At 38.9% G+C, this 11,896-nt stretch overlaps 1 protein-coding gene across 6 annotated transcripts in view; it reads right to left on the reverse strand.

The window, feature by feature from the left end:
- Nucleotides 1-11,896, reverse strand: part of ubr2 (ubiquitin protein ligase E3 component n-recognin 2) — a 62,136-nt gene that overhangs the window by 35,383 nt on the left and 14,857 nt on the right. For all 6 annotated transcript variants that reach the window (XM_054765953.1, XM_054765952.1, XM_054765949.1 and 3 more), the window contains exons 3-14: nucleotides 9,983-10,061; nucleotides 9,173-9,283; nucleotides 7,517-7,647; nucleotides 7,050-7,188; nucleotides 5,222-5,284; nucleotides 5,015-5,135; nucleotides 3,792-3,899; nucleotides 3,558-3,646; nucleotides 3,332-3,430; nucleotides 1,930-2,093; nucleotides 1,068-1,167; nucleotides 859-987 (exon numbers count right to left, since the gene is read on the reverse strand). In XM_054765953.1, the coding sequence (XP_054621928.1) occupies nucleotides 859-987; nucleotides 1,068-1,167; nucleotides 1,930-2,093; nucleotides 3,332-3,430; nucleotides 3,558-3,646; nucleotides 3,792-3,899; nucleotides 5,015-5,135; nucleotides 5,222-5,284; nucleotides 7,050-7,188; nucleotides 7,517-7,647; nucleotides 9,173-9,283; nucleotides 9,983-10,061 (1,333 nt within the window). The remainder of the gene's footprint in view (nucleotides 1-858; nucleotides 988-1,067; nucleotides 1,168-1,929; nucleotides 2,094-3,331; nucleotides 3,431-3,557; nucleotides 3,647-3,791; nucleotides 3,900-5,014; nucleotides 5,136-5,221; nucleotides 5,285-7,049; nucleotides 7,189-7,516; nucleotides 7,648-9,172; nucleotides 9,284-9,982; nucleotides 10,062-11,896) is intronic.

An 11,896-nucleotide genomic window follows, 5' to 3' on the forward strand; every position in this document is an offset into this window, starting at 1 on the left:
CTTCTAAGATGTAAACTGATAGGCGATCTCCACTTTTGTGCGAGACTGTACAAGTCAGAGATGTGCGGTCAAGGGAGGCATGATGAAAAATACAAAAACGAATAACGAATAATAAAAAATATTAATATTTGTCCGTCAAACTGTATTATAAATGTATTTTCTGTGATTCCAACCGTTAGGATTTTCTTAAATAAAAATTGCTAAATTTGCTGATTTTCGAAATAGCGAAGAAACCTAAAGTGAGTCCACCGTGAGCGTGGCTACTCGGCTCAGTGCGCAAGCCCCACTAGCTTGTGGTTGTCACCATGTTGCCAGTAACATTTATAATACACCATGACTTTCTACAGCATGTGTAATATCTGTAATATAAGTGTGACATCATTATTCTTGCTAATCAGACAATAAAATATACAGAAATGTCATACAAGATGCACTTGCAGGTGGTTGTCACTGACGTCCTTCCACAGAAGAAAAGCCAGTGTTTTTGTTTGTTTTTTAGCTAGTGCAGAAAATAAAATGCATTCAATATATTTTTTATGCTCTGCTGAATGAATGAATGCATTTGACTGCCAAGATGGAGGATTATATACCCAAACTCACAAGGAGGTGACCAAGTACTGATAAAAATAAAAAGGTAACAACACAACTGTTTCCAGTTTATTTTTTTTTTAAATTGTCAAAGAAGTATCTGAAAACATTTTGAAAAGGTTTTTAACCGATGTGGTTATCCTCTTAATGTACTAATGTAAAAAAAAAAACTCCAAAGGAATCAGTGCCTCACCAGCCATGAACCTCATCTCACGTCACTAGTACACGGCTGTCATTGAACAGTGACAATATGTAATGTGTGTGTCTCACATCAGTGGAGCACCACTCCTGGATCATTGAAATGATGTGAGTCAGTTTCATCTGCAGGGTGAATGCTGCCTCCCACTCAGGTTCCATCTCTATGTGCTGCCCCACTTGTCGAACTACAGGGTCCATGCCCTGAAAGACAATAGGGCTTAGTACAGTCTTAATAAGGTCAAGTGTCATGTTGGGTCTGCAAAAGCATAGCACCTTATTACCTGCATACACTTAAGGAGCTCCAGAAAAGCATCCAGACCATCCAGAAACTTCTCTCTGAGCTCATCACTCCATTCGGAGGGTCGACTGATTAAGACATACCTGGACACACAAAACAGTTTAACTGGTACCAATCAATCAATCAATCAATCTTGGAGGTGGCTAGTGTTTGTCTCATGTTTGAGCACTGGAACCAGTTTAAGTCGACAGCCCCTCCCAGCCACCCTTCTTCATTTGTTTTTATTAGGGCTGTCAAATATGACAATTTTTAATTAATCCGTTTTCAAATTAATTCATCACGATTAATCACCATTCGCAGCTATGCCTGAAATAATTTTTAATGAACAGAAAGATCAACGACAGGAGATGAAATGTACATATTAACAGGTCCAAACAAACTGAAAATGCAAATCAAGCTAAAAGATAGCACAAATTTGCAAATCGATTGGCCACTCATCTCTTTAATAGGAACATAACATTTGAATCAAACTTTAACCATGTTATTCAGAGCAACTGCCGTTAACGCAGTATTTTTGACAGCCCTAGTTTTTATTGATTATGACATAACCACAAATCTGCTTTTGCAAAAACACACCAACGATAATGATGAAGTTAACAATACTACATGTCAAAATGTATGTTTGTACAAATTGTATGACAATTCTAAACGCTTTATGGCTTTACAGCAAAGCGGCTTACACTTTTTAGTAATAAGAACAACATGGTGGACCAGGACTTGATGAGTTAGTCAACTTAGATGCGGTTGACTTAAAACAGGTTCCATTGTAGCATCATTTTTTAGTAGTCAAGAAGCAGACAAACAGTGATGAAATATTAGCATACAGTTAATGACAAAGCAGTTACTTGAGGTCTCCAATGAGGCTCTGGACTCGTCCAAATTTGAAGGCCTGCTGGGCAGTGTAGCGGTCAAACTGAAAGCGTCCCTGCAGATCTCTGTGACGGAGGTGATCTACAAATGTCCTGATGATGGTAGTTATCAGGTTCTCTTTCACCATTAGCATTCGCGCCTGGAACACACCACATACTCTGCAAGATCAACATGTGCAACCACTGCTCTGTTGCACTTTTGCAACTCTATATTTTTTCCAGTTTGACGAGTAGATTAGCTTTTTAGTTTAATTTCTTGTTTACTGTGAAAGGGAATCACTGGTGCATCAGGTGGTTGACACCTGAGAGCACATAGTCTCCACATTAACACAACACAACATTAACATAACACAAAGTGTTCTCAAATTTGGCCGGGGGGGCGGGTCAGAAGCAGATGGATGGATACCGTAAGTGTTGCACCAGGTTGTAATGACAGACCAACAAAACAACTGAACAAAAAGGCGGAAAGCGGAAGTGCTATCCGGACAGTTGTGGTGCACCTAAGTGTAAGACACTACCAAAATGGCTGAGCGTAAACTCGTCAGGGAGCACTTTGGCTTTCACGTAGTTGAAGGTAAAAATTTGCTGGACAAGAGCCAGAAAATATGCAAGCTTTGTCATACAAGCTTAAATATTTTGGGAACACAACAAATATGAGAAACCAGGAGGAAACCAGGAGATTTTTTTTTGTCGGTTACTCGGAATATGCTGAAGTTTGTTAATTTTATACTGTACATGTTGCTACTGGTGCACTTTACTTTTCCTGCTGGTTCTGTGCAATGAGAAATATGTTGGTAGATCTAACCTTCCAATTATTAAAAGATAATGGAAGTAAATTCATCTGTTTCAGTCTATTTTAATTGTGGATCGTTACAAATATGCTTGTTTTGGTGAGTAAAAAGAAATTATATATAGAAAAAAATTATGCATGAAAAAACTGACTTGATCACAAAAAAAGATGCACTGAGATGAATTGATAATCGTTTCATCATCGCATCGCAGGCCTCTGATTCGTAATCGCATCGAATAGAGATTCCCACCCCTAATTTGAACTATGAACTATAAAACATAGAACATCAAATGTATGTGAACTTTGGCCCAGTGTTCCATTTTTAATTTTTTTTTGCTTTTTTTTTTTTTTAAAGGTTAAAGGTAAAAGGTGTTACTTAACGAGGTTGAGAAGATGTCCTCCCTCCTTGAACCAGCTGTGTATCAACCCACTCAACAATGTTTGCAGTCAAATACAAAAACATGGCAAAACACGAAATCCAACGGTAAGACGAAGACGTGGGGACTTCTCCAGCCACCAGGATAAAGCAGGTGGGACATAAAGTGAAGATGACCAAAATAATGTGTGAAGATTAACCAGAAAACTCACCATGGTTGGAACAGTGAAAAGCTGCACAGACAATGAGGTCACTGACACCACTCTCTCATGGTCATCCTCCATAAAATCAGTCTGGAGGCGTCTGTAGTTCTAAAAAGAGACAACTGATTTTAAAACAGCGACACAGCAAACACGGAACAAACTGTAGAATATAGTTTTCCAACGACTAAAGTCAAAGAAATCCTTTTCACATTGACATACTATATTACTATATTACCTTGGCAAACTGGATAGCAAAGATCTTTTTGTATTTAAGGTCCATTAGGAGGCTGTTCATTAGCAGCTGGTGGTAGATGTTCCTTGCTCCTTTATAGGGGGTGAAAAAACAACATATATCAAAACTGTTCTTGGGAAAGACAAAGCAATCAACCGTGGGACCCCAGCAGGTGACTCCCAGTTGATTTGTGTCTAAATGCAATCTGAGAAATAGAGTTAACTGTCAAAAATAAACCTTTCCACATCTTGGAGTCGTTGAGCATCAAACGGTCAACAAGTGATGAATTTTCTCCTTCTGGACCTTCCTCAAGTCCCACCTGACAGAGGATCCTTCTCAACCCATCTGAAACACACACACTCATACTTTGTTTTTCTAATACAATGGTACATTGGTTTTTGGTAGTAATCCGTTCCAAAAGGTCTGACGAAAAACAAATCGTATGAAAACTGAAATCATTTTCCCCAGGATAAATATGTAAATCCACTTCTGACAACCAAAAATATAAAACACAAAACACATTTTTATAGAGAATAATTATAGTTTTACACGCAGAAACATTTAACATCATTTTTACCTTATTGAAGACTCTTGTTGGCGAACACTGCAATGAGTAGGGGGAGAAGGGGAGAGGACAGAAGAGCCATGCCGACGCTGTTTGATTCTAGTCCGTTACAAACGTAACAGTTAGAGCTGTATAGTTGCTTACTTGAACTTTCTGGTAAACTTCAGTAGCAGGTACAATCATCATTATACACACCGGCCCGGCTGACTTACTGTACTGTATGTGTCCGTCTGCAAAATGTGTTAACTAGGAACCTTCATATTACTATCCTATCATAGCAGTTGTACCATCGTACTTTGCTACGAGTATTTTTTTTTATTCAATAATGTTTCTCACCATCTTCATCACTGTTCTGGCACTTGCAACTTTCTTTGGCCCGTTGGTGGGTTATTTTGCAAAAGTAACTCGATAAAAGCACAAACTGTCTGAAAGCCTATTCGCCTATCACTCAAAAATAGGAACCTCATCAGCACAGGGCACAAAGGAGACAGATACAATGTTGTTCATCATTCTGTGTGCGCTTGATGAACAAATAAACCACCCCCACACAAACATACCGTAATAATGATGATTAAAGGATTTCCTGGCTGTAATCTGTCTGTAGTGTCCCAACTCTAAAAGAACCACTATAGTCTTCACAGAGACCAGCATTACCAACACACTGATGCTTTGTTTGGGTACTCGATTATGCAAATGAAAATTATACGCAGGAAAACGGACTACTTTGTTCGGCACACTGTAACAAAGAGTGTACAAAAACAGAGACATATTTTGGCAATAACTTTTGTCAAAAACCAAATCCTGCTAAAACCAAATCCTGCTAAAACCAGGGCGTACAAAAACCAAGGTACCACGGTTACGTAAAAGCACAGGCATCGGTCAAATCGATACATACCTGAGTACTGGATGATTTGTCCCAACCAGCTGAGAGCTTTCAGTGCGAAACACTGGTGAGCGACAACAGATGAGTGCATCACCTGAACTCTGAGAGGCTTTGACTGGCGGCTGGTGTTCCTCTGTGGAGTTGGCAAATATGCAAAACTTAAACATCAATGGGTCCGTTGTCAAGTTAAGTGTTTAGATGAAAAATGTTTAAACTTACTACTATAACAGTCTTTGCTTGTTCACAAAAAAGAAAATCTCCATATCGAACTGACTTTCTGCCCTGTAAATCAAAATAAAGTACATTTTGGCATTAATTGTGCAATCTCAGTGGACATTGCCATTACTGTACTAATGGCACTAGTACACTCCACATAAATCACAGATACTGTCTTTTTAACTACATATAAAACAGGACAGCACGCAAAAAGTCTGAATTGTGAGCATGCTATAAAGAGCCCCAACATTTTAGTATACGATCTGCATGAAAGATCAAAATTAAAAGATAGAAAACACCAATTTACTTTGACACAATTCCATTTCTTCACCAATGTACAACCTTTCAAGTCTTTCTTGTATTAGCACATTTTATACATTTCTTTTTGCATTTTGTTGATCTACTTTCATTCTGGTTAAAATCCACCAAGGCAAAATCTGAATATAGTCCCAGCATCCCAGCGAGACCAACCGTGAATGGCGAAAAAACACAAGTAATTGAGAAGCCCATAAAAATCTACACTAACACAAACCAACAGGAGCTTGTCAGACCAAATTCCTTCCTCACTCACGGTGCGACCAAAACAATATTATTGTAAACTAACATATCCCACAAGGCAAGACTGGTATTTTCCTGTTGGGCAAGTGTACGTGTGGCCTTTTCTGCATGCTTTACGGGTTATAAATTTGTATGTAAATTAGTGTGTAAGCGTCTATTTCGATACCTGCATAGTCTGCGTAGCACAGTTACATTGTGTGTTCCACGCTACTTGTGTTAGTTTTGGTTGCACCATGAGTGAGGTAGACATTTGGATTTATATACTTGTTGGTTTGTGAAGTGTGAGTAAGAATGTTGATATCAAGCTGACTCACTGCATATAAAGAACACCTCCTCAAGTTTGCCTCTAATTTCTGAGCAACTCAAACTTTCCCCATTTACACCATTTACACCAATAAATGACCTAATTATGGAGATTATAAGCACAAATTTGCAGGTTTATGCAAGAAATATCCATTAATATATACACTTGTGATAATTTTATCAGTGGTTATTTTTATTGCTACATTTTACTAAAAAAAACATTGCAATTCAGCATTCCGACCTGCAAACTCAAAATTTTTGGTAAGAAGAAAAAAATTTAAAAGCGTGTGTAAGCATACTTGGCCGATTCTCATTCATGTACCACTGTCAAAATGTATGTTCATGTCTTTATGCTTCACTAATGTTTTTTGTCAAGCACTGAGATTTCACACTTTGCTCGGCCATCCTTGAACGCACCATAGTTGCTGTGAGACGCAAAGCTTATATGTAACTTCCACATTGTGACTTTGATTCCATATGTTCTATCAATCATCTCACATTATCATTTATTAGTGGTGAGTACCTATACTGTACATCTCCTAGTATGCGCCTATTAAGTGTGTGGGGCATATTCAAAAGAAAAGGAGTGGGTTCTGGAGTTGAATCTAATCTGATATCCAAACACGCAGGACAACAACGTCAAGCTAGTAGGAGGAGGCAAGCGGTGTGTCAAACATAGTAAATGTTTTGGTTGCATCAATTACTCGCTCTTTTTCACCATTCGCTGGTGGTCCTGGAAAGTAGCCTCCGTGAAAAGTGGGGATCATTGATAAAAACACAATTGAGAAAGTGCCATACTGTCATTAAAGTTGTCAAAATATAGTGAATAGTGTACTGTGAGTTGATATTTTCGCCACTACTTGGAAGTAGCAGTTCTCCACTGTAATTAAAAGTGGGTTTAAAGCAATCCTCAGGTGTGTGTGCGTGTCATCAGCCAACAAGCTCTGAGGTTAACGAAAGGAATACTGACATCTCTGTCCACAGTGGTGGCAAAACTGACGGCTTCTTTCTGGCTGCAGTTGACAGCCTTCTGCAGGGTGTAGATCACCTGTTCATAGGTGTGGACTTCGTCATTGAATAGCATGCAGTAGTAATTGTCTCCTCTTTCACTGGACACAGACAAAGACAGACAATACAAAAGGTAGAGGATAAAGTAAAACACAAAGTAAAACACTGAACACATACACATTAACAACATATCCTGGAGTGCCCCACACACACACACACCCACACACACACACACACACACACACACACACACACACACACACACACACACACACTGAAACCGATTTCAGGCTAAACAATCATGTTTGTATAAGATGTGTCCTCCTTTGAGATAAATATGATTCTTGATGATTAGGGTTAGGTAAGTAGTAATTATGGTAAAAGTAAATAACACAGTTAACGTGCACATTTACGTATGTGTGTACATACGGTGGCTCCAGGCCTTCAGGTAGTTGATCCTCTTGAGTCCACGTCAGCATATCCACAGCATACTTCAAGATGATTGAAAAAATGCTACAGCTGCGAGCAACCAAGTCAACCGGTAGCTGGGCTACAGGGTCCTGAATGGAACAAACATTTGTTAAATACTGCAAAACTATAGATCAAGGCCTGAAAAATGTGTCACAATGATACACAGTGGGAGGAGTAATAACATCAATTACATTGCATCATCAATTACAATACATCATTGGACAATTTTAACCCAGTATTTCAGAAACGGGTGTAGCTTGGCTAACTTGTCTAACACACTGCTACAAATCCTCAATGAAGTGTAATCCCGAGCTTGTGTTTAAGAAAGATGTAATCGCGATGCAATTCATAGTGCTTTATTAACAAGCAGCAAACACAACATGTTATAAACACACTCATACAGCCTGAGTCGCACTAGCATGCTCTGCTAACACCAGCCCATGGGGAAATATTTCCCTACGCAAACATTCTTTTTCCTCACAATGACAGCATTTGTGAAGAGAAGCTGCTTCCCAGTTTTGATTCCCTCGTTTATCACGAGGGATGGGTTCCCAAAATAGCCAACAATAAGTACAGTCAGCGAAGTAGCCTTACTTTTTTACAATTATTATAAATGTTTTAAGGCTGTAAAACCCCTCACCATACACTTTTCTCATATAAGCATTAACATTTTCTCACAATTCTCTCTTGTTTAAACACTTGCAAAGTTCAAATTTTGTTTGAATTTTAATCATCCACCTACTAGGTTGGACACAAGAAATTATTAAGTGACTCGTGTATTTCACTCCTCTGACCGTGCCTTATCCTGGCGCTGTTTGGCTGTAGTGTTTTAGTATGCTTGTTAAAACATATTGCTCCTGTCATATTATTTTACTCCTCCATGAACCGAAGATTCATTTACAGTATTGCATAATGGAGTCACACTGCTGTTGTAAAATCACTTGTAAACAACAGAAAACACAGCAGTGCTGCACGAAGGAGATTGATTGACAATGGTCTACAGCCAATCAGAAGGCAGAACACAATAGGCGGATTCTCCCTAAGCCAATCAGGACTGTGTGGCTCTATATTCAGCCGGCTACACATACTGAGACGACATGGAGGGACGACATCTTTTTTCCAGCTGCACACATCTTCAACTTTCACATGAGTATACACCCTCTCGTGGTAGCAGTAGTAAATACAATAACAGATACAAACAACAGAGCACAGATAGATCACTCTAATACACCACAAGGACGTAGACCACAATGCAAGTTCATACGCTGTTTGAAAAAAAAAACATGCAAAATTGCACTTTAAAAAATTTGCCAACAGCGAGTCTGTGAGATGTGAACCGTGATATAGCGAGGGAACACTGTATACTAATTAGCAATTTAGTCCAATGTGTGTAAAAGCTATGTTTCCATGTGTTTTGTAAATATGAAAAACTACAGAACTATATCACGTCTGCCTCACAGTCAGTCAGTCAATGTTTACATTATTATTTACATGGTAACTTCTTTCTGATTCGGTTTCATGTTGGAACACTGTGCTGCCACATTTTATTCTGGCCACCGGAATAAAGTTTTTACTTTTACAGCTAAAACTAAAAAAATACACTAACTTTCTCACCTCTTCTGAGTCTTTGTTGGTGGTTGGTGTATGTTTTTGGCAGTAAGGACCCTTCTTCCAGGCTTCAGTGTCTCCGCAGTCACAGAAACCCCCACCTCCGGACGTGGTCATCTGCAGGTGCATACAGACAGACACACACACACACACACACACACACACACACACACACAGTCAGGTGTGCCACCTGCAGAAGACAAGCAGCTGTCGGCTATCGGGTGTCACTCTGCATTGCATTTTGACCTCTGAGTTGTGGCACATCTTCGATAGGAAAGGCTGAAATTGTTTTGCCTAGCAATACGGAGTCCGACTGACAGACTGTCAAGATGTGATGTTGGCAGCAGAGCATCAGGAGCAACTAGCAAGTGTCTTCCTGAGGGTAACTTGTCAAGTTAAGGAGAACAGGAAGCCAAACAAAGAAATCATCCAATTGCCAAGCAGCCACTTTAGCCCTCAGCTGTGCCACTCCATGTTTCGTTGCAAGAGACAACAGCCTACAGAGTGTTTAATGGGATGGCACACTGCGGTGCTCAGTCCAAGTTAACAGTGCAACATCACAAAGTGGAACATACCTGCCCCACCTATAGGCTGTGACATCATCAGAACAGCAGGTGCCACAGAGAAAGTCAGCCTGTAGCAGCATAATGGTCTTTACCACTTGTCACATCAAGCAGCTGCTAGGACTGACACACCTGTCCAATTTGTAAAAGCCATCAGGCAGCTTTCCTTCCATACAAAATAAACATGGACTTTTCCCTTTTGTTACTTCCTGAGTGTTTGTGTGTGTGTTTGTGTGCGTGCGTGCGTACTCACTCTGTATCGATGATCTTTATGAACACTTCCCAAGAAACACTGCATGCACAAAACACAGGTGGGGTCAGCTGCACAATCCCTAAACACACATAAAAAACACATACAGTTGCAGTCAGAAGTTCACATACTGTAATTTGTAAGAATTTTTAATAATTCACACAGGATCAAAATTATACATACCGAGTCAAATATATGCATGCCCCGACACCTCGAATATTTGCTTAACTGTCCCTTAGTTGGCCATGCCAAAAACTGGCTTCATTGTGGACAGTGACTATGATTACATGCACACTTTTATTTGAAAGTCCTGGTTTACACGCACTAGCTCTAATTCGATCGTTGGCCAAATGCTCTGAAACATTAGGGGGTGATTTTCATTTAGCTGTGTGGGTTACTCAACAAGGACGATGCTTCATGCTAGTAGCTAAGTGTTACTGCTAGAAGCTTCATGCTAGTAGCTACTGTAAGTGTTACTACTGGAAAAACATACAGTAGCTGTACGTGCAGTGTGTAATGTTTTAATGTGTGTTCAAAGGACACCTGCCAGTCAAGAGCCTGGAGACCATCTTTCATCAATAAAGTTTTCTGTTTGGGAACACTTAGCCTTCCCGGTGTAACACAAAAACGGACAAAGACACGTGGCTAGACCAAAGCAGTGTGCCACCATTGTTCAGTCGAGATGGGGAACAGGGCTCCATCCTGGAACTATTAATGCTGCACCTCAGCCAATGAGAAACTTTAATTAAATAAAAAATAAATTAATCATTCACACTGTTCAAAATGATTACAAATGAAATCACTATTATTGAGGTATATTACTCAATATTACACTAATTTGCTTTGTCACCTTTAACATGTTGATGTTTTGTTCAGATAGCTTAGCATATATTGACCTATATTGGATTAGTTTTAGCATCAATTATGTACAAAATATATAAAAGTGACCGCCCACATCCTTCATTTTTTCTGTATGCTACATCAATGTTTTTATTTTTTGAGGATTGTATGTATCGCTTGCATTTTGAAGTTTTTTATGTTTGTGATCGCTTCTCATCAGTTACCGAAATCAAATGGAAATCAGTACAATAAAATGATCCACACAGTTGAAATGCACAATTAAAAAAATTAATGAATATGATCCCTTTGCCATGCCCAGTACAAGGCAGTACTGGAACCGCACATTAGGTGCTCTGTGCACAATAAACCTTGCAATCCAAGCTGCACTCGGTGTTCCAACGTCACTTGTTTGCTCACAACGTGTCTGCTTCTTTTCAAAGTTGCCAAGGTGTTAATTAGCAGAAGCTGTTCTACATTTGATCAACTTTACTTAAGATTTGCCAACCAAAATATGATGGCTGCATAAGACTTCTATTTCAGAACTTCACTACTTCCTGGTTCTGCACTATAGGCATCATAGTAACTGTAGTTCTTTTAGCGTAAACATAAACCTAATCTACTACAATCTGTTTTACATGTGTATTTACATAACTTCACGTCAACATAAATGATCAGAAGTAGCAGCTCCAACTGTCGTCATTCTTTGAACTTTTACAATTTTGTTAATTTAGTTGTTTTTTTTCCAATTTGTGGAGAGAAGTTCAACAGTTAAAAGCATTATGCTTAGGTCATGCATGCAAAGTTACAAAACATTTCAAAATGCAGCTGAATCGTTTTGTTAGTCAGTAAAATAAAAAAAAAAGTCTTTGTTGTTTTCTTAAAAGTAATGTTAAAATATTGTCTCGTTCTCGTGTGTATCATGACACCCCTAGTCAACACAGAACGTCATGCCCTTATGACAACAAAAATGGAACTAAATCACATCAAACCATAATTGTGGCATGTCATGCATATATTAATAAAAAACAGCTAAATAAACAAGTTAGTAAAAAAAGTCTAAGAGTTGAAAAAAAACTT

Source organism: Dunckerocampus dactyliophorus, chromosome 21 (assembly GCF_027744805.1).
Source record: "Dunckerocampus dactyliophorus isolate RoL2022-P2 chromosome 21, RoL_Ddac_1.1, whole genome shotgun sequence".
Taxonomy (NCBI): domain Eukaryota; kingdom Metazoa; phylum Chordata; class Actinopteri; order Syngnathiformes; family Syngnathidae; genus Dunckerocampus; species Dunckerocampus dactyliophorus.